Genomic DNA, 27,508 nt, shown 5'->3' with positions numbered 1-27,508 from the left:
AATCGGTGGGTACCACCATCGTCAGTGTATGTGGTACTGAGGATGGAACCCAGCCAGGGCTGCATACACAGTAGACAGGCACTCTACCAACTGAACCACACCCCCAGCCTCCCTCCCACTTTTATACATGGGGCAGCCAGACTTGAATAAGAAGGGGGCTTCCATATAGTTGACTGATGGGTGAAGATGCCAGAGAACCCAGATTTTGATACTGATATATCTCATGCCCCTCCCACTTCCTGTTCCTGACAAGAGAGCCCACTTCCTGCTCCTAGACCTGGGCCAGGGACTTGAATGTAACTCAGTAAAAGGTCTCTTCCTTCCTGGGCAGGTGGTGGCTGTGGACCCAGATCTGGGGGAGAATGGCACCCTGGTGTACAGCATCCAGCCCCCCAATAAGTTCTATAGTCTGAACAGCACCACGGGCAAGATCCGTACCACCCACGTCATGCTGGACCGCGAGAACCCCGACCCCGTGGAAGCTGAGCTCATGCGCAAGATCATTGTCTCTGTCACCGACTGTACGGACTCCTACACCACCACCTCTGAGCTCCCCCATAGACAGAGGCTCTTGACCTTTGGGGATGCCCCCATGGGTGGTCCTTGGGGTCCTGGAGCCCACTCAGGAGGGTTATCTCACCACTAAGAATAAAATGGTGTATACATCCCAGATGTGACCGCCCCCATGGCACCCTGCAGTAGGGCGGGATTGGGAAGGGACACATGACTCAAACTCATCCTTACAGGGACATTTGGGACAGGAGGGGGATCTGTATATGCCTCCCTTCCTTCATCATTTTTCTCTTACCCCCATCTTCCCGTCCCTGCCTCCTTCCTCCTTGTCCTTCCAGGTGGCAGACCCCCTCTGAAGGCCACTAGCAGTGCCACGGTCTTTGTGAACCTCTTGGATCTCAATGACAATGACCCCACCTTCCAGAACCTGCCTTTTGTAGCTGAGGTTCTGGAGGGCACCCCAGCAGGGGTCTCTGTCTACCAAGTAAGTGTTGCTCCCTCAGCCCCTGTGGGCCACGAGTCCCTGTGTGCTCCATGCTAAGCATTTTTTTTATCAGGGCAAGGGATACCAATCAAGACCCCCAGCAGTATGTAAGCCAAGCAGCCTGGGACAGCTGGTGCTGAGGTGGTCTGGGAGGCCCCTGGGAACAGAACCTTGGGCTAAATCTAGAACAGTCAGGTTTGGAGAGACAGAGGTGCCGTGTCACAGGCAAGGACGAGGAGCAGGATCGGGCAGGCACAGAAATCAGGAGAGTGGATAGAATTCTGGGGATCTGACTCAGAAAGTGCCCCAGCATTTGGGGGTCCAGCCTCAGACTCCAGTGCTGCAAACTTCTAGAACAAACCATCAGGTGTGTGGGTCAGCACCCAAGTGGCTCTGCAAAAGAAAATGAGAGTCCTCACACTGGGAAGGAAGCTTTGACTTCCCAACTCCCCACAGCCCAGGAGAAGTAGGGCATCTCTCCCCCGGCCCATCACCCTTCTGTTCTGGGAGGCCCTGAAGACACTGATTCAGAGGCTGTGATGACCTACCAGGAACATCTTAGAAACTCTGCAAAAGCTTCAAGGTTAAGACTGTGGCCTTTTGAGCTGGGGTGGGACCAGTGGAAGAGCACTTTCCTAGCATGAGTGAGGTCCTGGGTTTCCACCCCAAGCCTTATAAGAAAGGTACTGGAGTCCAAGCAATATGTGTGTACACTCCAATGCTGCCACTATGGCTGTGTGACCCAGAGGACATTCTTCAACCCCTCTGAGCCTCAGATTTTCTCACTTGCGGGCAGGAATAGCTGTAGCGCCTGCCTGGCTGTGCTGAGGATATGCAGCAGGGAACCCGCAACAGCTGTGGAGTTTGTTTTGTGTGGCGTGGCTTATGTATGAGACAGTGGGATCACAGGTCCCCATTCCAGGAAGGCAGGGCTGTTTCTCAGGACACCAGAGTACATGACCTTGGCTGTGCCTACTGCCTCGCTGTGCCTGTCCCTCTAAGAGATTGACAATGTGTTTGATCCCTGAAAAATGGGAACATTCTCCCAAGCTCCCAGCAGGGGGAGCCTCCACCTCCGCCGCAGCAGTCAGTCCCCAAGGAGAAATCCCAAACGCAGGTAGGAGCAAGAGTAACCAACCGATCTTGGAAGTGGGAGGCAGGGTTGGCTCCGGGACAGGAGGGTAAGAGAAGCCTCCTGGGCAGATATTACAGGAGTCTCTCAGCGCCACAGGGAACTGGGAAAATGTGACAGGGACACCTCGGACTCACGAAGAGGTTCCTACTTAAGCCGTGTGCCCCCCAGCCCCTTCTAGGATCTCAGCCAAGAAAGAACTCTGCTGAATGTGTATAAGGACTTTCTTCAGGGATTAGACCCAAATAAAGTCAAAGCTGAGCCCCCATCCTGTAAGGCATTCAAGAAGCGTGGCAAAGCCTTGTCCATTCTCTGCACTAATTGGGGCCCTTGTCTTCCAACGGCAAGAGTCTTGCTCAAACCACAAAGCTCTTGTTTTTGTTACAGTCATGTGCTTTTCTCCAAGTTCTCAGGTGTGATCCTGTGAAATTCTCAGGATACTGGGGTCGCGTGCTGGGGAGCTCACTGACCAGGGCTGGAATTGCCAGTGAGAACAGTTGGGACCCTGGGAGGGGCTTTGCCTGGCTTAACCACAGATGAAGTATACAACAGGAAGTCGTCATGTGGCTTTAGAGAAAAGTCCTGATATCTTTTTACCCTTATCTCTATTTTGACTCATAAAGCAGAGAGGGGAGTTGACTCTGGAGGCTGCAAAGCCAAGGCCTGGAAGATCAAAGGGTCTTTAGGCTGAGTGATACTGCTAGTCAGCATCGCAAATTCTGGAGGATGAGGGAAGGCTCTGGACCGTGGCAAGGTGTAGGATCCCAGGGCCTGCTGAAAGCCTGGAAGGACTTCCTTAAAGGATAGCAGGTCTTGAAGGGCTGAACTTGGGGGCCTGGATCTGGTCCTAGCAAATCCTTCCCCCCTGATCTCACTTGGTGCATTTGCACTGGAGATAATCTAAGAAGGTTCCAGTCCTGAAAGCCTGCCCAATGGAGGCTGCGCAGGGAACAGTGGCCAGCCCGAGATTCACAGGGGAGCAAGTGTGTTTGATGAACTAAGCTCTGGTAGGAAAGGAGAGGTTACTCCCAGGAAAGTGTTCAGCCTGGCATCACCCCCTCATGTAGCCTCTCCTTCCCCCCAGGTGGTGGCCGTCGATCTGGACGAGGGCCTGAATGGGCTGGTGGCCTATCGCATGCAGGTGGGCTTGCCCCGCATGGACTTTGTCATCAACAGCACCAGTGGTGTGGTCACGACCACAGCCGAGTTGGACCGTGAGCGCATCGCCGAGTACCAGCTGCGGGTGGTGGCCAGCGATGCAGGCACACCTACCAAGAGCTCCACCAGCACGCTCACCATCCGCGGTGAGGGATGCCTCCTGCTAGGAGCTGGGTCTGGGACAATACCACCACTTACCAGCCCTACACTAGCCATAGGGTACCTGCTCCAGTGGGAAGCCAAACAGCCCCGTTCTGACTGTCTCTGCTATGTTCAAGATGCTAATTGAGCTTTGTCCCTACCTGGTCACTGCTTCAAAGCCCAGAACCCCACCAAGGCCTCCATCCCTCCTAGTCTCCCATCACAGCATTTACAGGGAGGGCCCAGGGTCCCCAGTAGGCTGTCGTCTTCAGAAAGCTAGTGTTTTCTCCGAGGTAAAGGAGACTCCCCATTCTGTAGGCATGGAACCATAGGACTTCTCATGAAAGGGTATGGCTATAGTGGGAAGAAGTTAGCTAGGAGGCTCCACTCCCAGATTCTTCACCCCTTGGCTAAGTGCCATTGTGCTCACCCTATATGATGGAATACAATCTCCCATCTGCAAAGGTCTTTAACCTTGAGAAAAGTGGAGAGAGACATTGACAGAGTGTAAGTGGAGGCAGGAAGGACCTGAGGAAGTAGGAGCAGGACTTAGCCTGGCCTGGCCCTCCTGGTCCTCCATCCAGAGGATACAGGGAAACAGACAGGTGGCTGACCTAACAGACACATAGCCTGGTCCTCCTTAATGGAGACAGGGACCATGAGCATCTCAGAGCCAGCTACTTGCTTGTATGTGGATACAAGACTCCCTAGTAAATGCTGGGAGCCAGTTCGGGGACCCATTTCTTCACCAAATAATCAATAGGAAGTGCATCCTCTTTCTAAAAGGACCCTCCCAAAGAACCTCTCTTCCAAGCTCAGCAAATCCACAGATAGTGACAACAGCCTGTCACTTCTCCTGGTGATATTACAGAGAACAGGGAAGTCATTTCACTTGTAAGGGCCACCCTAAACCTCGTATACTCAGGAAAGTGGGGGCTCGTGTGAAAACCTAGACATACAAACATTTAAGGGAAATTCAATTTTTAGGAAAGAAACCCCTCGGAGCTGGATTCTTGCCCTGGGAGTAAACTGGGGTAGTTCTTTCCAAGACCACAGCCCCTCCCCTCTATTACTGTGTGACAGCAGAGAAGTTATTCAACTGCTCTGAGCTCCTGTCCTCCCATGTACAATGTGGCTGGTAATGCCTACCTCAGAATGACGCCATAGGGTGGCTGTGGACTGAGTGAGAAACCCTTAGTGTCATTGTAATCATTATTATTGCCACTGTTGTTGTTAAGGACATACTGGCCTTATACACCTGTATGATAGTCAGGGACGGTGTGTGTGCCAGCACCACTCAGCTTGGACCTTTCCAGCTCAGCCACCATACAGGACCCCTGGGTTCATAACCTGACAGCATTGACACAGATGTCACCTGGAGCCCATGACCACCTTGGAAATGCTTTGCTGCAAGGTCCTGGGCATCCACAGGAGTAGCCAGGCCTAGCCTAGTGTCTCTTCTGCTTGCAGTGCTGGACGTGAATGATGAGACGCCCACCTTCTTCCCTGCTGTATACAATGTGTCCGTGTCTGAGGACGTCCCCCGCGAGTTCCGTGTGGTCTGGCTGAACTGCACAGACAATGATGTGGGCCTCAATGCAGAGCTCAGCTATTTCATCACAGGTAGTTCCCCTGATGCCCCGCCCTCCTGACAGGGACCTGGTCCAGGTGGGGACAGAAGCATGAAAAGGGGGCATGGACCTCTACCCTCATGCCTCCCCCAAGGACTCGCTCCTGGTTCTCAGGGAGCTTCAAGACTGAAGGTGTACAGGGGAGGAGGTAGGCAGAGGGGACAGTGTTGACTGGGGTGTCCCTTCACCCCACTTCCGGTGAGAAAGCAGTCACTGCAGGAATGTGGCTTCATCTTTCCCTGAGAACGCCAATCTGTTGAGAGGCAGATGGTTGCAAACTCCTTAAATGGATTAGTTTGGGCTGGACCATGTTCAGCAGCTACCACCATGTTGTGGCTAAAGCCGATGAGGTCCTGGGCTGGCTCTCAGGGGAAAGAGAACCTGCCACAGTAGTGGAACCTGTTGGGTACGGTAAACACGCTCTGCGGTCTTCATCTCATGAGCTAGAACCATTTTTTAGCTCTTCTCAATGCATGGCCCACCTGACAGACTCTAGATGCAGGGCAGGTGGGAAGAGCCCTCCCCTAGCCACCTTCTTTGTGCTTATGAGCTGTCTGGGTCCCTGTCACATATATCCTACACCTGTGCACACGAACCCGAACACGTGCACACGTACCTGGACACACTACCCTCCCTGACACCTCGCCCCAGCAGTACGGGATTCCAGGCTTACATGTCATTCATGGCTTCCTGTAGCCACAGTGACTGACTTTTCAGCCCCCAGGCTCTCCCTCCCAGGTCCTTCCCTCCTTTCTTACTCATGCTCACCCCCAGCCCAAAGACCATTCCTGGGAGCCACAGTTAGCGAGACTCCCACATGACATCGGTTCTGCCGCTAACATTTTACTGCCGTTTATTTCCTCCCTGCCCCATGCAGAACTATATTCTGTTCATCACAGAAGACATGTTAGACTCTGAGGAGTCTGAAAGCTGACTTCCAGCACTTTCCCTAGGGTGCAAACCATATAAAGAGAAAGATTTCCCAGGAGCGGCAAAGTGACCAGTTCCTCCTTGAGCCCTCCTGGATCTTCAATCTTTGAAACCAAATGAGCCTCCCCGCTTGTTCCAAGCACAGGGCAACAGCCCCCTCTGCTGTCTAGAGTGCTGCACTACAACCAGCTCATTCTGGCTGCTTCTGTTTCACTGGGTCCCAGAGAGCCCTCCCCTGACTCCACCCACAAGGGGAGCAACATCTAGGACCACCAAGCCTCACCTGTCTCCGGTCCACTTGCCCCTCTGTTCCATTACAGTCCTCCAAGAGTCCCTGCACAGAGAGCTGCAGATCTTAACCCCTCTCTAGCCCCAAAGATGAGGGTCCTGGGAGATACCCAACTCCCACCCCCAAGTCAGTCCTTGGCCATATGTAAAAGCCCTTACCCAAGTCAGCTGCTCAGTCTCCTTTGAAAGAAAGGCTAGGGCAATATGGGCAGGACCCAAGCTCCAGAGCTAACATTCAGGAAGAAGCCAGGACAGAGCACAGACCCTCCCTCAAATCAAGTGGAGGTTAGATGAACTGGTCCATAATTAGAGTGCCTAATACATTGTAGTGCACAACAGATGCTGAACACTTACGCTTCCAGTCATTTAGGCTGCGCCCTCCACCTGTAAGAGGTTAATAGCACCCTTTGAAGGGTCCTGTGCAGGTCCCCGTTTGGGGAGAGTCACAGTGCCTCCCTTTGTCCCATGTAGAGCTCTGCTGCCCAACTTCAATCTTCCTTCACTTCTGCCTGCAGGGGGAAATGTGGACGGGAAGTTCAGTGTAGGCTACCGGGATGCTGTGGTGAGAACCGTCGTCGGCCTGGACCGTGAGACCACTGCTTCATACACGCTAATGCTGGAGGCCATCGGTAAGAGCGAGCTGCCCTGCATATTGTCTGTACCGTTATCCTAGGCAGAGTTCACACTGGGGAACCAGGCTTGGAGCCCAAACTCTGCCTTCAGGCCAGTGAAGAAAGGCTCACCACACTCATAGTATTACTGGGCACTATGGGATGGGTGGTTGCCGTCCTGTGCTCCCAAGTGCTAAGAAGAGTAAGGCCACACGCAGGCCACTAAGTAGACTCATTGCTGCCATGCTGGAACAACACAGAAGGGTAGACAGGTGACAGATGAGCATCGTGCATCCATGCTTGGTGGCACATACCTGTGATCCTAGCACAGAGGAGGTGTGGGCAGAGGGATCAAGAGTTCAGAACCATTCCCAACAGCACAGCAAGTTAGAGACCAGCCTAGGCTACATGAGACTTTCCTTAAACAACCAAAAATTAAAATAAATGGGCAGTGACTGGTCGGAACCAGGGGGCAACACTGGACCTTGGTCTCCCTGCCTTGGTTGTTCTGCCCCTGTGTATTAATTGTGTCATTCAATGAACCATCGTGGCCCTTCGTGACAGCCACCCCAGTTCAACATCCTCCCAGATTCAGCTATAGCAACAGAGAAGCCTTCTCCCAGCTTCAGCCTTTAGGCTAGCTGTGGCTAGTTCCATCAGGTCTGTGCTGGTTGCTGGGCACCTCGCTGTGGCTAGGGAAGTGAGGTGTGCCCATTTATGTCTGTAAGTTGTTCATCTCTAGTGCTACAGGATGATGGGGCGGGGAGGGTATCCCACCTGAGATCTCAACATCAAGGGGGACAGTCAGGTATAGTCTTCCCTGCAGAGGGCAGGGTGTGCTGATAGGCAGACAGGAGAGATATAATGTGTGTGTGTGTGTGTGTGTGTGTGTGTGTGTGTGTGTGTGTGTGTGTGTACATGCATGCATGTCTGTGTATGTGTCTGTGTGTATGCATGTATGTGTGTGTCTGTGTATGTCTCTGTGTGTGCACATGCATGTGTGTGTGTTTGTGTGTGCTTGTGCATGTGAATGGGGGGGCTTGCATGCATATGTGCCCCCCAGTACACACTAGCCACCTGCCCAAGGCCTAGCAGACTCTGGAAGAAAAGGCTGTAGTCAGATAGGGAAGGGAAGATGTAGAGATCTGAATCTTGAGTTAAAAGCTTTGCCTTTACTCTCTAATAAGTAGGAAGCCCCTGAGGGTTCTGGAGGGGAGAAGGGTATGGGGAGACTTGTGCTCCCCCCTCCCAGTGGCTCTCGGTCCTCCCAGGAGCCCCCTCTACAGTGTTTGTGGAGAGCACTGGGTGAGCAGGAGTGAGCTATGTCCCACCCAGCTCAGCCATACCCAGCTGGCTCTGCCCTACTCCGCCCTCTGCCCATCCTGAGTGCAGCCTGGGAACGCAGGGCCATTTGGAGGGCCACCACCCGACTGGAGCCAGCCTTGGCTTGAGCTGGCAGAAGCACGGGGCTCTGGTCCCATCATCCATGACGGTTTCCTAGCTCAACATCTTCAGCTGAGTCAGGGCCTTTGGGATGAGAGGGATGAGCCTAGCAGAATAAAAAGGACACCCTGGGGTGAATGACCCGTACCCCAGCCTGTGCTCAACTAGAAAGAAAAAAAAAGTCACCATTGGTCCTTAACCAACCCAACTCCCCTGCTGCCTCCTGGGCTGAGTGTCCTTGTTGGGACATACAGCTCCAGGTAGGAGTGTCATCTTCTGGGGAGGATGTACAGAAGCTCTCCCAGGTGGGGCCATGACACCTGTGTCACTGCTCTCCACCCTGGCTGGCTCCTGCTGAGTCCCAACAAACCTTAGGCTTGAGAGCTAAGCTCATCCTGTAGGCATGCTGGCCTGGCATGTTTATATAAGGAACAATGATACTTCGTGGGGAACATTTTTTAAAAAGCCTTTATTCCAAAGTTCGGATATTCAGTCTCTTTGAGAAATCAGAAGCCCAGTGTCCCTGGGCCCACATTTTGCCCATCATCTGTGACTGGAGCAGCAAACACCTGCCCTTGAGGTGGCTGACCCAGGCTCTTAGCCTGTTCCCTTGCCCCTCATTGTACCCTGACTTGGATAGCAGGCAGCATCATGTCTCCTCATCTGTGTGGGTCCCAGGCTTACTGGGACAAATCAATGCAACTGTGGTGACTTAAAATAACACAGATGGTGTCTCTGGTTCCAGAAGTTCAAAATCAAGGTGTTGGCAGAACCGCAGTTGCTCCACAGAATCCCTCCTTGCTTTTCTCCATGTCTGGTGGCCGCAGGGTGCCTTGGCTTGTGGCCCCATCTTCACCTGACTTTCTCTTTGTTGGTGGTTATGTTCTGAGAGAGGCAGCACTCAAATGACCGGTCTCTCACAATTCCCCGGCCTTGGCTTCCCATTAGGGACGACAGGTACCCACTGTGTCTTCCAAGGATATTTAATCACTGGGTAAATGGATAACGGGACTGGCCTCCCTTTAAGATATCTAGCATAATTACGTCTCCAAAATTCCCTTTTATGACATGACCAGTGTGTATAGGTTCCTGGAAATTTAACTGTTCATCCTGTGAAGTGGGAGAGAGAATCCTGCCGACTTCCCCAGGCTGTTGTGGGAACTGAATGAGCCAGAGAAGTTTATCTGTGACATGGCATTAGGTCATCCCTGGGTATTGTTAAGGGTTGTTGATGGTCTGGAAGGGTGTAGGTCGGTGTAACTCTGGTTGATGGCCTGGAGTATCAGGCTTCTAATGCCCGTTCTCTTCACCTCCCACAGACAACGGTCCTGTAGGCAAGCGACGCACAGGTACGGCCACCGTGTTTGTCACCGTTCTGGATGTGAATGACAACCGGCCCATCTTTCTGCAAAGCAGCTATGAGGCCAGCGTCCCAGAAGATATCCCAGAGGGTCACAGCATCGTGCAGGCAGGTGGCAGACTGGGCTATGCTCAGCCCTGAGGGCACTGGCTCAGGAGCATCATGTCATAAGCGATAGGGACAGCGGGGGTCCAGGGTGGCCTGAAAGTAGCTTGCACTTCAAGAAAAGGAATGCATGATCCCTCCTCCTTTCTGTGTGAACTGAGGACAGGGCCCTGGCTCGCCTTAGCTTCCCCTAGAGCCTTTCAGAGCATCTGGGAGGGGAAAGTAACTCTTTCCTGGAAAGGACTCAAGGAGAGAGAGCCAGGGCTCAACAAGGCCAGACAGAGAGGCTTTCACAGCGTCTTGGCCAGGCTCCCCCCTTGGATGAAAGCAGGCAAAAGAAGACAGCGCTCCTTGGCCCACAGTAGGAGTCACAGCTAAGAGGCCCACAGGGAGTTGACCCTGAAAATGAAGCGTGTGTGCGTGCATGCGTGTGTGTGTGTGACATGCACACACACACACATACACATATACACACAGGGGGCTGTTACTTAGTTGCTGGGAGAAGAACAGGGACTGAATGACCCACTTCATCAACCTCAGTGCTTTCCACGCAATCCAAGAGTAAGCCAAACTCAACAAAGATGGGCCTGCTGCTATGGCCCATTCCCTAGTTCAGGAAGGAGGAAAGAGAGGGGGTGGGAGAGTGCCTACCTCCCTGTGGGGGAAACTGGGGATGGCCAAGAAAGGAACAGAAAGTTGACTTCAATAGAGTTCAGAAAGGCCAGAGACATGTAAGAATCTAGCAGCTGGCTCCCAGAGAGAGGGAGAAAATGGGTCCTCACCCAGTCCCTGGCCTCAGCTAAGAAAAAAACCAAAGCCTCATCCATGAAGCAATGGAACACCACCCTAACTTAATATATGCTATCTCCATCTCATAAGCACCCCAGAACCTGTAACCCACCCAATATAGAGCATAGCAGGCCATGAGGGAGTCTAGCCTAAGATGCTTCAGGAGGGTAAAGAGGCCAGAGGGGTGCTCAAAGTCTTTTGGGAAGAAGCTGGATTACTTCCTGGTCCTGAAATCCTGGATTCTATGTATGTAAGACTTGAGTTTGCGTAATGGAGTCCCTGAGTGACGTGGGGCTACCCTGGTCTGCCCACTTCTCAGATGTTCAGGGTCTTAGGACACTTTCTCCCCCAGGCCCTAGAAGTGCCCTGCACTTGTCATGAGGATGCATGAGGAAGGCACAGTGACCTCATCTCCATAGCATGCTTGGAGAGCAACCTTCCTTTAGGGACATCACAGGGGACATTAGGCCATTGGTGTGGGTCAGGCTCACACCGGATACCTACCACCTTGGGGATACAGTGGGTGCTGGGACAAGATGTCTCCCCCTGCAGTTCCCAGGCTTGTAGGAAAGAAGACAGACAAGACTGTGCATGCTGCTGGCCTCCCTGAGACAGGTGAGAGACCGGAGGAGCTCCAGACAGAAGGGCAGTTCTATTGCAAAACAAAGAAGGCTTCACAATGCGGGTGCTAGTAGAGCTTAAACCATAGACAGGGAAGACAGATCGTTCAGTCGCCTTAGGTGTCTGATCAGGGTGAGGCTAGAAAGATAAATTGCAGCTACCGCCTAGATCCTGCTGCACACCGTAGAATGGATACATCCACTTAGGCAAGGGAAGCCAGTAGGGGCTTTGGATCTGGAGAATGGCAAAACCAGCACTTAGTCCTTGGGAATATTGGGTGACTTCACTCTGGGTCATAGCAGGGTGGGAGGCAGCCCTGTGATGGGGTCCTGTGTCATTTGACTCTGGGACAGGACCTAAGTATCACTGGTTCCCTCTGTACAGTCTTCAAGTCTGAGATGCAGCAGAGGCCTTGACTGTGGAAGATGGGACCAAAGGCTGGGATTCCCAGCAGCCCACACCACACTGCAGTGGGCCTACTTACACAGGTCACTTGATGAAGTTGTTGCCACAATGCACAGAACACAGATAGTGCCAATCAGCCTTGATCCTACCACTGTCCTGAGAGGTCTGGCCCGTGCTATTTGAGAGGAGGCCCCCTCTTTCCCGGTGGTACCACTGCCATGCATCCCCAGAGTCCAGGCAGCATCCCTTCCAGCATTGGCAGTGGCCAGCTTCCTGCCACGGTGACACAGCCTCCACCTAGCTTTGAACAACAGTCTCTTTTTTGTTCATTTGTCTGGCTTGTTTTGATGTCATTTGAATCAGGATTTTATGTTGTAGCCAGGCGGTCTTGAACAATCCTTCTGCCTCGGCCTGTTGCATGCTGGGAGTGCAAGTGTGAACTACCGCACTTGGAGTATAGAAAACTTCTTCTGTAGGCTGACATCTCCAAATCCTAATCTGTCCTGACAGGAGGCCACAAAGGGGTTCCCAGGCTCATGATCTGATACTTGCCCGTCCCCTTGCTGGCAACTAACAAGATCCATAAGAAGAGGCGAGAAGGCCAAGAAAGGGATCCCCGGGTTGCTTTCCCTGGGGTATTAGGTTAGCACAAATACAAGCTAGTGTAGACTTAGGATAGGCAAATATCCCACTTTCTGAGGTGTCTGGGCCTTTTAGCAGCTGCTCTTAGCTGGGCCTTTAGAAGATGGGCAAGGTTTCTGGAGAGGCAGGGGATGCTATCCCTGGGATCAGTAGATACCTAGCTTCCAAAAGGGGATGCTGCAGTATCCCCAAGTTATACCTCAGGGCCACAGAGTAAAGGTCTAAAGGCCTGTGGGTATTTTGAGCCAAGGGTCTGTTAATGAGCAGAAGCAGGGGCCATCAGGGTCTTCTGGAAAGGACATGGGCTGGACACACAGGGAAACGCTGGGGTGATATAGGGGTCTAGGGTATCATCGTCCTACAGCCTACAATGCCAGGCTCCATCAGAGGCAGCCATCAGAGGTCTTGGGTTAGTCTGTATGTAGATGGTCACTGAATCACATCTCGGTGGCTTCAGTGAAGTCACAGTCACCTCGCTGGTCATCAAGGCCTGGCAGAGGACACTGCTGGGCGGCAGGCCTGCCTCGCCGGAAGCTGTGCAGAGATCGGCGTAGAGAGCCCAGGCGTTTCCAGAGCCGGAGCCTGGGCTCCCTGGGGCTCCCTGGGTGATGTGGCATGTATTCCCGGGCCCCTTGACGGCCAGGGTCCAGCGCAGTGGACTTGCACAGCATCATGAATAGCAGGCAAGAGGCCAACAGCAGAAAAATGCAGGCCAGGGCGATAAGAACCGGTACAGGGTCAGCAGCCTGGGTATAAGTCCCAGAAGTGGCTGGAGTCGTAAGGAAGGTTGGAGGACTGGGGAGGCTGGAGCCCCCTGTGCTCATGGTGCCTGCAAGGGCAGGATAGAGAATCAGGGCAAAGCAACTGCATCCCAGGCAGGGGCAAGAGACTCACCTGGAAGCACACCAGTGAGGGCTGAGCAGTTGGTCAAACTCTCATGATCTTCTCATCACAGTTAGTACAGCTGATTAGTGGTAGGGCTGGGTCTTGAACCAGGGGCTTCTGTAGGCTATACCCTGCTGCGCAGCCACGAACAGCTTAGAGTATTGAAAGTTTTCTGGCATTTTATAATCAGTGCTCGGAAATTACCATATAGACTTAAGCCTAAAAACACAAATCTAAGCCCAACTCTATCAGGAAGCCACTTTACGGATCAAGAACAAGTCAGAGTGTAAGATGTTGTGGTGGGCTGGTGGGGACCGTCGTAATGGCCTAAGGCCAGAGCTGTAGACTAGGGGCCCACACATGTGTTTTGGTGGTTGCTTGGTGTGTTTTTAACTTATCTGTGACTATTTTTTAAAATGAGATTTCCAACTCAGGAGTAACAGTGCATGCCTGTAACCCCAGCCCTCCGGGGAGGGAGGGAAGAATAGGAGTTCAAGGCCAGTTTGGGTTACTTAGGAGATTTGAGACCACCTTGAGCTATGTGAGACATAGATAGATAGATAGATAGATAGATAGATAGATAGATAGATAGACAGACAGACAGACAGACAGACAGACAGACGCATGCATGGATGAATAGATAGATAGATTAGATAGATTAGATAGATGGATAGATGGATAGATGGATAGATAGATAGATAGATAGATAGATAGATAGATAGATAGATAGATAGATAGATAATCTGAGTGCCTACTTCTCTTTCCATGTCAGACTCTCACTAGTGGCTTCTCTGATGTCCCCTTTACAGAAGCCACCAGCCCCAACTGGCCACACTCCCTCATGCCCACCACATACCTATTCCATCTGCCTGGATCCATGGGTACTTCTGTTTCTACTTCCTGATGCAAGCCTAACATGCTCCCATGGAAACCAAGACTCGGCATGAGAGGCCAAACCCAAAGCCACATAGGCAAGCAATGAGGAGAAAGACCAGATGTCCCGACTCCTGGTCCCATGCCTGCCCCCAACCCTCTCTGAGTCACTCAGACACACTTTGGAAGTAGAAACCATAAAGAGCTGACAGAGTGTAGCCAGAAACCTGGCCTGTGACATCGTTCACCTTCTAGACATTTCCATTATCCCTTCAGGGGATCCACGCCATAGACTGTCCTTGTAGACAGAGGACCAAGTTAACCTGGATGACTGGTAGCTGGTAATAATAATTCCAGAACCTTGGTGTGGGTATTATATGGCCAAAGAAACTGGACTGGCATTTCCAAGAAGGGCCCTAGCTGGCCCCCACAGCCTGGGCTGGCCATTGGGGACATAGAAATTTTTGCCAGGTTCTTCAGGCTTCTCAACTGAGGCAAGAAAATTTTGGGTTTTTTTTTTTAAGGCAAACACCCCTGCTATTTAAATATTGGAGGCTAATTTGAAGTTGTTTGAAGCACAGAGGAAAGACAGGTATTACAAAATGCCAGAAAAACTTGATTCCAGAAGTTTTTAAATCAATTTTCAAATGCTGGATGTACTCCCCAGACCAATCAAAGCACACGCATGGCCTCCATCCAGCTGACAGGCCAACGGCTACGCCTTTTGCATTGCATAACCCGGTAAAGAAAAATCCAAAGATCCAAATACAACTCTGATCTTAGAGCCTCACCTGAGGCGGAAGGAGGGCGGCTTCCTCCTTCCCACATTACTTTGCCTCTCCCTTAGACTCTGGCACCAAAACCAGGATCACAGGGGAGGCTCAGTTATGCCAAAGTCCTGCCTTCAGCCATAGGGAATCACAGAGCATGGCCACCCTGGCCGCTTCGCCCCTACAGCCCTTGTCCCACCGGGCACTCACCAGCAACTCCGGGACCTAACTCCTGGCTCCTGGGCACAGCTGACTGAGGGCAGCCAGGACTCTCCACCCACCTACCTCCCATCTCTTACCCCAACCCCTCCCAGCCCTTGAAGCTTCCCCAAGCTGGAAATTCTGATGCTTGTCTAACTGCTCAGGGCCTCCACCCTTCAGGCCTTGGGCCTGGAAAGCCCTCTGAGTGGACAGCATCTATGGATCAGCCCTTCCTGGAGTCTGAGCTGGAGTAGGGATGGGGCATACCCACTGCCATCCCCCGCGGAGAGAAACTAGCTGTCCCTTGGCTCTCAGCACTTGGCTCCAGAAAGGAAAGGGCAGTCCCAGCTGGGAAAGGCCTCCATCCTACTAGCACAGAACCCAGAGAAGCCGCAAAATGATAGCCCAGGGCCTCTTCTGCCTCGGCATCTGAGCCACTCTCATGGTAGTCCGTGACTCTGAGGTGCTTGAGGCAAGCCCGGCTGCTGGTTTCCCTGCTGCCAACCAGCAAGAACAGCTGGTTCTAGAGGACTTGAAGCCCAAGCACGGAGCTCCCTTCCTACTGGAGCCCTCCACTGAATGCACCTCTCCACAAGCCCTTCCTAGAACTGTCTTGCTTCCCTTAGAATCCCACATAGAAAGCGTGACCTTGGCTTAGTCATTTCCCTCTTCTGGGCCTCATTTCCTTTCTCAGAGCAATAGAAGGACTCCCCAAATCTGAGCACACCTTCATGTCCTCCCAATTTCCCAGTAAAGATCCTCCCTACTTCTTTCCTTGGCCTTCTCTACAGTCCCTCGTCATTGGCCTCAGGCCTACCCTTGGAGGTCTGTATTCTTGGTGGCAAGGCTGCTCAGCTGTCCCAGGAGGTCCAAGGTGTACCAGCCGACTGTCTTATCCGCCTGCAATAGGGCAGGCTTTCACCCCGTTTCTCCAGCTGAGCCTGGAGAGAGAGTTGTTGAGAGAGTCCTGGCGTGCCTCGAGGAGGGTACAACCAGGAGGTAGGGATGGCAACTGAGTGGGAAGAAGGAGAGGGGAGCCCTCCTGTGTGGCTCACTCCAGCCTGTCTCCTTGGAGCCCTCTCACGTGTGCAAACACTAATGACAGCAGGGGGTGTGTTTAGCCGCCTCATGGTCCTGGGGCTCCCACCATCCCCCTTGGAAATTTGAATGGTATGGTCAACTATTCAATGCCTGCCAACCCCCAGGTTACCAGGGAGAGGGTCTGTTAGCAGAGAGACAGCAGAAGGAGTGATGGGCCCCGGAGCCTCACCCCCCAAGACCTCCCCTGCCCTAGACCCTGTCTTTCCTGGATTCTCAGAAGAGTGTCCCCTTTAAGGTGTCTGGCTGCAGGAGTGAGGGCAAGGAGCATTTTTTAAATTTCAAAATGCTGGACCGAGGGACAGCCAAGGACAGGCCATTTACAGTTTGAGTGGAGTACCAGTCTCTCGCCAACCCTCCCCCACAACCCTCCTTTCTTCCAAGAATCCCAAACCTCCCTGGCAACCAGCTGCCTGTTAGGGGGCCCAAGTTTTGTGCAGCGTGTCTACCAGAGGCTTGTATACGAGGTAGCAGTCACAGCTAAAACTAAGGCCTATAGCCCTTCACTACAAAACAAAGCCTTGTCTCCTTCCCCTGAAGTGGACAAGAGCCTTCCAGTGTACTATGAAACATGGAGAGAGCCTTAGTGACCCAACACAGCCCTTCCCAACAGGTGACAAGTGACTCTGGGTGCTTGAGAAGGGGCCCAGGAGCTTGTGGCAAACCCAGCTTCTGGATTCCTTGCTGCCAGCCAGCCAAGAACAGCTGGTGCTGGAGGCATTACTCCTGAAGCCCAAGCTCCAGTTAGCCAGTGAGTTAGTGCTGGGTAGGAGCCCAGTGTCTCTCTAATTAAAGGACAAGAGCCCTTGCCACATGAACCTTCCTGCCCCCTACCCCCCACTGTCTCTCTGCCGACTTGATCTTTGCAAGGAGAACCCCTCCTCGGTTCTCCTTCCTCAAAGTGTGTCCAGTGAGTGAAGATAGGAAAGTTTACAGTGCAGTTTTTGAGTGCCAAAACAGACTCAAAAACAGTTGTGTCACCAAAAAGCTCACCCCAGCATGGATGATGACTACCAAAGATGTAGCTTCCTGCCTACTTTTTCAGCAGCTCCACCCAAGAGTCTTTTCGGTAATTACTGTCCACTGTAAAAAAAAAAAAAAAAAGTTTTCCTGTTCAAGGATAACAGCAGCAACAATCTGTGAAACATAATACAAATGCCTGGCAGGCAATTTGACAAGAACATCACATCCGCTGTGGGGAGATCATAGGCCTTCATAGCAAGGCCACAGCCACGAGGTTTTGCCCTGATTTATAGTGCCAAATGTGAGTTCTGTCTTGTGGCCTGGGCCTTAAATCCAATAGAAAAGCACCTCTAACAGCCATGCCACTATTATTCCAGAGGGCACATTTTGGCCTGTAGCCCATATAGAGTTCATAGCGATAAGATTGTGACCTTTCTCTTAACAGCCTACATGGTGCCTTCCAGCTCTATAGAAGTCAGGCAAAGGGGAGGGAGCTCCCAGCTCTGCTCTAGTTTGCCTTCTTCCACCGAAGTGTTCAGTATCTCCAACAATAAGAATTTCCCACCTAACGGGGGTATCTAACCAACAGCAGCCACAAGAGCCTCCCGTGTGAAGGATCTCGGGGCCCCTCCATGCATTCATGCACTGGGGTAATTCATCAATAACCTTATGGCTTCTGGGCATGCCCATTTCCACCCATGTGGTATAGCTTTACTCAAACTCTTTTCACTGCTGTTTTTACTGTTATTCCAGATGCTTTTCCAAATCTGTAAGACACTCAGGATTGGCATTCTGCAATGAGACTTTTTCATAGAGACTGGGCATGATCTCTGGAGACCCATGGCTGTCTACTATAAATAAGCACCAGTGGCTGTGTGCATCAGCTAGGGGGACACCAAAAAAAAAAAAGCTAGCAAGGTCCAATGCATCATGGGAAGATCTTGTCACTATTGTCAATTGTTTCCTCAAAAAAAAAAAAAAAGCAATGTTAGGCACCACATCATGGGTGGGGGTTGTACCCTCTCTGTCCCTCTGGAATGCACAATCATTCTCCATAAACCACCCTGGGGCCTCATCTTGGGGCACTGCCATGGGGTTGCCATGTGTTTCCTTGCCCATGACGGCATTGATAAGGATAGCTTGGGCCTCTTGGCTGAACTGGCAGTGGAGGGTGAATGGGGTTCCTGTTGTCATCTGCCTTGCCTGCTAGATGACTGACTCTCTGGTTCAGTGTCAGTACCACGGCCACTGTCCATTGGCAATATCCGGTTACTAAAAGGGCCCCCAATCTCCATGAGGCTTTTGATACAGAATCTCCTTCTACAGTCCAGGCTAGCCTAGTACTTGCTATGTAGACTAGGCTAGCTTTAAAATTATGGCAGTCCTCCGGGTCTTGCATGCTATGCTGGAATTACAGGCATATGCCACCACTCCAGCCCAGTGCCCTTTCTTGAAGGGGGACATGTGTACAGCTTATTCTGAGAGGATAGTCGCCCGTTCCTTGGACGGTCTTATCTTCTTCACCCATTTCACTCTGCCATTTGCTCCTTCTCGCTCCTCTCCCATGAAACCTCTAGAAGCTCCCTGGCGCAGCATCTGCCCTTCCATTGATCCTTTCCCTGGTGCGTTTGGCTTAACACAAATCTTTCCGCATTTGCTCTTTGGGTGACCTGGAGATCGCCTTCTGTCCCTCTTGTCTTCCCCTCATCTTTGCTCTAATGCCTTCCAGAGCCAGTTTACATGTTGGTCTAAATCGTTTAGATCCCCCAGAGCTTTTCCTACATTGTAAAGGTCACACCCCACCAGGGAGCTCAGCAAAGACACTAAAGCCCCAAACCCGTCCCTAGGAAAATCGACTTCTTTTGTGGCCCTCTGGTAAACACAGAACTCAAAGCCACAAACTGGCCATTAGTCACCACCTCTCACATGCCTAGTGGTTCCCTTAGCAATGTCTGTCATTCCTCTTTGTCCTCCAGTCCCTGCTAGCCACGAAGATCTGAGACATAACCAAGGCTCCCTATTGGCTTGTCTGAGGGTCTTGTTTTCCTCCTGTCCTCCCGGTCTATGCTGTGTTCAGCTCAAGGAGGAAGAGTGTTTCTATCGCTTAGTTTCTTATTTCCACACAACTCAGGCTGTCCCCATCCGCCTCTGTCACCCATGGCCTCACGCATAAGACAGAGAGACTCTTTTACTCCTTGTATAAACGTGCTCCCTAGCACCCACATCTGGTTGCTCCCGGGATCCAACACCCTCTTCTTCCGACCTCTGCAGGCACTCACACACTCGTGGTGTACCTGCATGCACACATGCAAATAAATAATAATAAGCAAGTCTTTCCCGACTCAGTCAGTTCATAGGCTAAGTAGTCCCTGATTATCATAGCTTATCATGCTGGTCCTTAATTAAGGCCTCTGCCTGTATGTTGAACCATCGATTCCCCCTGCCCCCCCCATCCCGTTTCTCTGTATTAAAGATTTGGCTGAGGAACATTTTCTCTCCCTTCCATGTCACTCCTCCTTAGTCTCCTGTTCCTTCCATGGGTCCCAAGTCCATGCCTCCCAGGAAACCTATTGCTTGCAGCTCTAACTTGCGTTCTTTCTCCCTTGCATCCTGCCAGCCGTAGGAAGCAGCAGGCTAACACCTCCATCTTGTTCTCCTCTTTCAGCGTCACCTCCAAAATCGAAAGCATTCACATGTCACTTTCCTATCATAACCCCTCCCTTACACAGGCAAGTTCTTTCTGGACAGACGCCTGAACTGCAGTTGCATGTTGCAAAGGCTTTCAGTGGCCCCTCAGATGGATCAGCCTCTGATGTACATCTTATCACCGTGGCAGATCTGGTCTGCTGGTCCCTGTATGGACAGTATCTTAGTTACTTTCCCATTTCTGTAATAAAGTACCCTAACGAAAGCTTCTTAGGGGTAGAGGCGTATTTTGCTTTACAGTTTCAGAGGGATACCAGTCCATCAAGGCAGCAGGCAGGGAAGGCGTGGTGACTGAAGCAGGAGGCTGGCTGGTCACACTGCATCTGCACTGGGAAAGCAGAGTGAATTAGAAGTAGAGCCAGGCTATAAAGCCTCAAGTCCAGTCCCCCAGTGATCCACTTCTCCCAGGGCGTGGCACTGCCTCCTAAAGTTTCCGCAGCCTTCCCAAACAGTGCCACTATCTGGGGGATAAGTATTCAAACACAAGAACCTTGGGGGTGGGAGCATTTCATATACAGATCAGAATAGGTACCAACTCTGTTGCCAGGCTTTCCCTGAGGAGATGTATACAAACCTCTCTTCACCCCAGATAGAACACTGATGATAAAACAAGTGATTCAACCCAATGCTGCCTTGGTGAAGCAATAGTTTGTTTACAGATCCCAGGAAGCTCTTCTGTAGAACTCTCTGCAGGGTGGTCAGGGAGCTCCAGGGATGCAGCTTTTAAACATCTTCACCCATGCTAGGGTAGGTTTTTCAGCGATACAGCTTCTTCACAGTCACCCAAGTGATGTTCCTAAGATGTCATGAGTCTCAAAGGTAGGAGATCATAAGGCATGGAGTGGCTTCTTCTAGCCTGGGCCAGAGGGTGATGATGAAATATCCCACATGCGCCCCTGTACCCCATGAAGAGGGGATGGGATGGGTGGTCCTGGTGCCAGCATAAATTACAGATAGTAGGGTGTCCTTGTGGACAATAAAAAGGATGCACGCTTATGCCTGGGGTTGGGGGAGCTATAAAAACAGATCCCCCTGCCCCCCCCCCCCCGCCTTGGAACTAGGAATAACCCCACTGTCTCTTTTCCTTCAGCTGAAAGCCACGGATGCAGATGAGGGCGAGTTTGGGCGTGTCTGGTACCGCATTCTCCATGGTGAGTGGGCTGCCTCAGGACAGGAGGGATGGCCGCTGCCCTAAGACAATATTTCTCTTTGACTGACCAGAACTGATGCCCAAGCATTATATCCACAGTCTGGAGCCCAGGGAGGAAATAGGTTTTCTGATTGTTTACACCAAGTTAAATATACTCGAAGCAAAGGGTAGCACACTGGCCGTGTTCCTAAGATGCTACAGTGTTCTCAAAGCTGTCACCGTGATGGAGGGGAATCCAGGGAAACTCATTGGGGATTCACTCTCCTTGGATCAGCTAGAATCCGGAGCCCTTTCCTGAGTCACTCATTACATCCAGAGCATGAAGCCCTCTCATCTGCTGGCTTCCAGGATCAAGGGTGATGAACTCCAGGGGCCGAGTGTGGATAAGTGTGTCCCTGGAGAGAAACCAAGACCATGGGTACCAACCCAACCCAGTTGGATCCACTACATCCTAGGTTCCCTCACCCACAGACAGTAGGGTTTGGTTCCAAGACCCTCCTGAAATTTCTTGAAGCTTCCCTATCCCCAGTGGAAGTGGAGACATGGAGACAAGGGTTAAGGCCGTATAAGGCCCTAGGTTTCATATAAGGAAGAGGTAGGTCCATGCACCCCTCTGTTAGGCTATTGTGGGCTTCAGCCAAGTTCTTAAGTCCTGTGGGCAGGTCCTACATGGGCCTGGCACCCACTCCCCTCCATCTTGTAGGTATCCTCTTCTTAGTCCAGCCCATGAATCTCATATGCTCCTCCACACAGGTAACCACGGTAACAACTTCCGGATCCACATCAGCAGTGGGCTCCTGGTGCGAGGCCCTCGGCCCCTGGACAGAGAGCGGAACTCCTCCCATGTGCTGATGGTGGAGGCCTACAACCATGACCTAGGCCCCATGCGAAGCACTGTCAGGGTGAGACCACCTGTTGTGGCATGGTGGGGACAGGTTTTGGTACTGACTGACATCTTGGACTTGGGGTTTGGTGAGGACACCAAGGGCCCAGCCCAGTCAGGGATCTTGGATTTGTCCTTTTATTCTGTGCCTCAGTTTCTCCAGCTGAGGAAGGGGATCCATGATACTCATGTCTGTCCTAAGGGAGGAAAGAGGGCTCCTCACCAATCTATTCTTTATACCCACCCAGCTCTGCACAATGCATTGAGGAAACTTCATAGACATAAGCCTGGAGGACTAGATACCAACATTAGTTTGCAGATGAGGAAACAGAGACACAGAGAGCTATCTAGAGGCAGAAACAGGGCTTGAGACTATGTATTTGGGGTCCAAATCAATGCTCCTTCTCTTGAAACTGCTCCTAAGATACTCCCATTCCATTCCCAGCTGCCCTATCAAATGCATTCCTTGTACCCACCCTCACTAGGCAGCTGAGGTCAAGGGACCTTCTCTAACGGACACACAAACACAGATCTGCCTCCTGTCTGTGCTGTTTATGTTCAGTCAAACACACACACACACACACACACACACACACACACACACACGTAGCAGCCCATAGGTCCTGTCCCTTAAGGCCTTAGGAAGTGAATGAGAGTCAAGGTCCCTGTCATGAATAGGGAGGAGTTGGGAATAGAACTAGCAGGGACTTCTACCCAGACATGAGTGTGGCTGAATCAGCTGGATCTATCAGCCCGTCAGTACCTGCTGTTTCCTGGGACTGGGGACACCTAGCAGAATATACCCGGCCAGCTGTCACTCAACTCACTCAGGGGACACTTCCCCACATGCTCATGATGGATGTCTCCAAACAGGAACTGGGACCCAGGCAGATCCGTCAGAGTGGGACCAAAGCTAGATTCCCCCAGTTCCTGCTCTCACTTTGGAGGAGGTGGGAGAGAAAGTTGGCTCCTGACAAGCTACCCCGAGTGAATGAATACCTGTCCAAGTGGACACGGCAGAGGGGATCAGGTCCACTGGATCCCACAGATCATGGTGGCTGACACAGGCGTGGTACAGACCTGATGTCAGGAAGTCCTGACAGTAGTGTCCCATGCATGACATGCTCTTATCCATGCTCGTGAGCACGCCTGTGGCTGTGTCTTCCCTTGGCAGGATCTCTTCAGGTAACAGAGTGGCTGACATCAGTGAGGTCCAGGCTGGACCCCTGCACTTCAGGCTTCCCAACCACAACCCCCTCTGTGGTTCCTCACCTCCCCACCCATCTCTTCCCCAGGAGCCTCCTCCTGGTGCCTGATCATTGTGGCTGCTACATGTCATTTTTTGCCACCAACCTTGTTGTTAAACCAGATTCTTTGCAACACCCTTGGGTGTAAAAAGAGATCAAAGGCAGACCGTGTACTACCGCAGGAGTGAGGCCCCTGAACCACAGCCACAGGCCCCTTATGTGCTCCTGTCTTCAAGACCCAGAGGAATAAGAAATCGGACCAGTTTTGAGATAGGTTTTGCATCACATCCGTCCTGCAGATGAGAAACTGAGGCTAAGAGGAATAGCCAACTTGGTTAGGGTTAGGATTCCACAGCAGTATGGGTGGAGCCAGGCTTCACCCCCAGGCAGGTGGCAGAGACTGATCTCTTACCTCTGTATTATACTAATCTCTGGACCACAATGCCCAAGAAGGCTCTCCAGAGCCCTGACAGGAGCTACAGCCTCGTCCCCAAAGAGTAAACTTTAAGAATTCAGGTGTTGTCCCCCTAACTTTGGAGATTTGATGGCCCTTTCCGTATAGAACCTCCATACCACTAAGAGACCCAGGAGCCTTTGATGGCAATGTGAAGTCTCTAGCTTTGCCATGCAGGCTGTCATCCCCACTTTAGGGGCTAGAGACAGTCCCCGGAGGGCCCGGAAGCAAGGTGAGAAGTCATCCTTATGGATGTTGGGCATCTCAGGGTACACATGCTCTTTGCATGCCCACATGTACAAGTGTACGCATGCACTTGCCCTCTTGTCTCTGTTGGAGGGAATGGTAGCTTCATGCACACACTCTGGTCAGAAAGCAGTCTGGTTCTGTGAGGCAGCTGGCAGCTTCCTCCTGTTCAGCAAGAATTCAGATGGCCTATATTTCCTGTTCAGCTGTGTCTCTCGGATTCACAAACCACACATCTCTCCTCCTCTCTCTACTGCTAAAAATGCAGTCAGAACCATCGAAAGCCTGGCTACGTGTGACCAAGCTTACCCGCCACCTCCCTCCTGTTCCCTGCACACTGTCAGATTGGCCGTTTCTTCCCCGTGGTCCCCAGAAGTCACAGTCAAACAGACTCCAGAAAGGGAGGGCTTGGAGTTTTGAAAGATAGAGGGTTCGTTTCTGTTTACGTAGAGTTCCCGAAATTTGTCTGTGCAAATTCCTACCACAGCCACCACACCCAGGATCTTCTGCAACAAGTTGTGGGCGAAGCCAAATTTAGAAGGTTCCCTACTACAGCTGTGCTCTGTGGTAGAGACACTGTCATTTGCATAGTAAATTCTTGATGTCTGGACATGAAGACCGCTAGCCTGGAAGGCTGTGGAACCTCAAGGCAATGAAGTAGGGAACCCTCTGTGAACCTCCCCAGTCACCACATACTTCCCTGGCTTTGCTACCCTAACCATTCTGAGTAAATTTCCTGCTAACTCCGGAGGGGTGTGTGTGTGTGTGTGTGTGTGTGTGTGTGTGTGTGTGTGTGTATGTGTTGGGATAATCCCAGAGGCAGCTGTCAATATAGTTAAAGTGCCAAAGGCAGGTGCTGTGAGGCCATCTTGCCCACGCCACTTCTGTCCTTACCACTGACTACTGTGACCTGTGCTGTCCACAGGAAAGCGGAAAAGAGGACCAGGAAACCCCCATGGGTAGGGAGGAGTGTCCCCTGCTTCACTAGTGGCCCTAGAAGGAGCCAGGGATCAGTTCTCCCAACACAGTTATCTGGCCTAAAATCATCAAAGATTGTGTGAAGGTCACAAGGCCCCAAGCATGATGAGTTCTGCTCTTGCTGACACCCCATTTTTTCCTGTATCTGACCTAGATGCATGTAACACCTGATTCTGTGTTACCCTCTCGGTACAGTTTGTGCGCCACTGTACCTTACATGAGTCCGGGCAAAGGTCTGGAGATTGAAAGAAACACACAAGAGATCTGGGTCATTCGAAAGGAGATCAGCCGAATGCCACTTTATTCAGCTTTTTGCAAAACTAGTATACTTTGGCTGCTGCAAAAGGATTACCTCCCAGGCAGGAGGGATCTGGCTGCTGCATAGGGATTTCCTCCCAGGCAGGGGGGATCTGGCTGCTGCATAAGGATTTCCTCCCGGGCAGGTGGGAAAGTACCATACCAAAGATGAAACAATGCCCTTCAGGTAATCACCAGGCTAGGGCAGAGGGAGAATAGGAACTAACAGGACGCTTTAGCTGGCTGACCAGAACTGTCCTCAAGCTGTACCCCAAGGAGCAAGGGTAGACTGGGCCCTACAGATGCATTTTGATCTTTGGGTGGAGTTAGTTACTTTTCTATTGCTGTGACAAAACACCATGACCAAGACCACTTATAAAAAAAAAAGCATTTTATTTTTTGACTAATGATTCAAAGGGCTAGAGTCCTTGATCATCATGGCAGGAAATATGGCGGCTTGGCCCTGGAGCAATAGCTGATAGCTTACATCTGATACACAAGGAGAAGAGAGAACTAAAAGTTCACTCCCAGTGACACATCTCCTCCAACAAGGCCACACCTCCTCCAACAAGGCCACACCTCCTGGTCCTTCCCAAACAGTTCCAGCAGCTGGAAACCAAGCATCCAAACCCATGAGCCTTTGGGGGTCATTCTTCTTCAAACAACCACACTTACTGTCTGACACTTCCATGGGCCTGGTGCCTTAGTTACAGTTTCTATTGCTGTGAAGAGACACCATGACCGTAGAATTCTTATAAAGAAAAACATTTAATTGGGCTGGCTTACAGTGTCAGAGATTTAGTTCATTATCACCATGGTGGAACATGGAGGCGTACAGGCCAACATGGTGCTGGAAAAAGAGCTGAACATTCTACATCTTGATCCACAGGCAACAGGAGTCTGTGTCCACACTGGGCATAGTTTGAGCATTGGAGACCTCAAAGTCTGCTCCCACAGTGACACACTTCCTCCAAACAGGCCATGCCTCCTAATAGTGCCACTCCCTATGAGCTTATAGGGGTCAGTTACATTCACTATGCCACATTTGGCATATTTTGTCTTCCTAACCACCTCAGGAGCAGTGTGGCATGAGCCATTAGTGAATTACCATTTTGGACTAGAGAATCTTGACTACTCCAAAGTGTTACTGATAGTCACCTGTTCCTCCAGGTCAGTATGGAACTAAAAGGTATCTGGCACCATGTGCCGGGTCCTATTGGAGGAACCAGGTTCAGTGGGGAATAAGACAGTGCCAGGGCCTCCAGAGGGCGTCCTCAACTGGCCAGAGGGAGCAGGAACCATACTCTGGGTTGCCAGCCTCCACTCTCCTTGAACTGAGCCCTGGCTTGTCCCTACAGGTGATTGTGTATGTGGAGGATGTCAACGATGAGGCCCCCGTGTTCACACAGCAACAGTACAACCGCCTGGGCCTTCGAGAGACAGCAGGCATCGGCACCTCGGTCATCGTCGTCCGAGCCACCGACAGAGACACTGGTAAGGCGGTGAGGTGGGCAGGGGTGCTATGTCTCAGAGTGGCCCTCCAATTGCCCAAGGGGTTCTGCTATTCTTAGACTCCAGGGAGCCATACTCAGGCTCAGGAGGAGCTCCTTGGGTGTTATTCACTCCTTCCAAATGCCCAGGCCTGAGAGGATTGGAGTCTGGGGAGTTATCTAACCTTTGATGGGCAGAGGAGAGTGGAACACTTGCCCGTCCAGATTGGTCATCCCAGGACCTAGCAGTCCAATGCTAGCCTTTGAAAGGGCTGAGAAAAGTAACAGAGTCCTATCATAAAGCTAGCCTAGGCCTATGCCTCTATACAGCTGCCACCCTCTGCTGCACAGGGGATGCCCAGAGATGGGTACTTGCAAGTCTTCTCACAGCCATCCTTCTTGTAGGGAACTGATCTGTTTTGAAGGCAGCCCCAACCTGGCAGAGGTTCCCAAGCCCTGGAAGTGGCCACAACAATGAGTGTAAAGTGAAAGGGGCAGGATTCCAGGATACTGCGTCCTCTCTATTGAGCCTGTGTCCAGTTAGGAGACGGCTCTTCCCCACTCCACTGCCCCCAAAAGAGGCTCCCAAGCCACCTCTGCTACTCTGGCTGCAGCCCAAGCCTCTAATTGACTACCCAATAGTCCCTATGCCCCCTCAGCATTGACGATCACCTGCCACCCAAGATGAGTGACGGGGACATAGTTCTAAGGATTCTTAGCTGGGCTAGTCTCTGAATGGACGTCAGCACAGGGTCAGGGGCACTGTGTGTTGCTGAGGTCTCTTCTGACACAGGCAACCCTTTGAGAAGCTGGTAAAAGTCATGAATGTTCTTGCCAAGCTGACTGGCTTTGTGCCTGTCTCCTTGCCTACCTTCCCAAACTGCCTGCCTCCTGCTTGACCAGTGGTGTATAGATAGGGTTGGGCAACTCCTTGGCACTGAGTCTCTTTCACCAGGGAATCAAATGAAGGCTTGCTTGCTCTGAGGGTATCTAAAGCTTTTAGATCAAAGCATC

The 27,508-nt window shown here is 51.7% G+C and overlaps 2 protein-coding genes across 3 annotated transcripts in view; one reads left to right on the top strand and one right to left on the bottom strand.

Moving 5' to 3' along the window:
* Positions 1-27,508, top strand: part of Cdh23 (cadherin related 23) — a 368,288-nt gene that overhangs the window by 263,148 nt on the left and 77,632 nt on the right. The window contains exons 22-30 of the mRNA XM_087898136.1: positions 332-521; positions 852-997; positions 3,214-3,433; positions 4,899-5,051; positions 6,793-6,906; positions 9,651-9,799; positions 20,840-20,900; positions 21,653-21,801; positions 26,363-26,498. Coding sequence (XP_087754262.1) covers positions 332-521; positions 852-997; positions 3,214-3,433; positions 4,899-5,051; positions 6,793-6,906; positions 9,651-9,799; positions 20,840-20,900; positions 21,653-21,801; positions 26,363-26,498 — 1,318 coding nt within the window. The remainder of the gene's footprint in view (positions 1-331; positions 522-851; positions 998-3,213; positions 3,434-4,898; positions 5,052-6,792; positions 6,907-9,650; positions 9,800-20,839; positions 20,901-21,652; positions 21,802-26,362; positions 26,499-27,508) is intronic.
* Positions 8,782-15,945, bottom strand: C18H10orf105 (chromosome 18 C10orf105 homolog). Of its 2 annotated transcripts, none has more exons than XM_085679677.2 (2): positions 15,800-15,945; positions 8,782-13,082 (listed from the first exon to the last, which is right to left on the bottom strand). In XM_085679677.2, exon 2 carries the CDS (start codon positions 13,075-13,077, stop codon positions 12,691-12,693), a length of 387 nt encoding a protein of 128 aa, XP_085535803.2. In that variant the 5' UTR covers positions 13,078-13,082; positions 15,800-15,945; the 3' UTR covers positions 8,782-12,690. The 2 variants fall into 2 exon arrangements, with proteins under 2 accessions (XP_085535803.2, XP_048307681.3); XM_048451724.3 differs by lacking the exon at positions 15,800-15,945 and adding an exon at positions 14,992-15,033.

Source organism: Myodes glareolus, chromosome 18, assembly GCF_982192425.1.
Source record: "Myodes glareolus chromosome 18, mMyoGla1.1, whole genome shotgun sequence".
Classification (NCBI taxonomy): domain Eukaryota; kingdom Metazoa; phylum Chordata; class Mammalia; order Rodentia; family Cricetidae; genus Myodes; species Myodes glareolus.
Note: the sequence above shows the minus strand (reverse complement) of the source record. Positions and strands in the feature narration are given on the sequence as shown.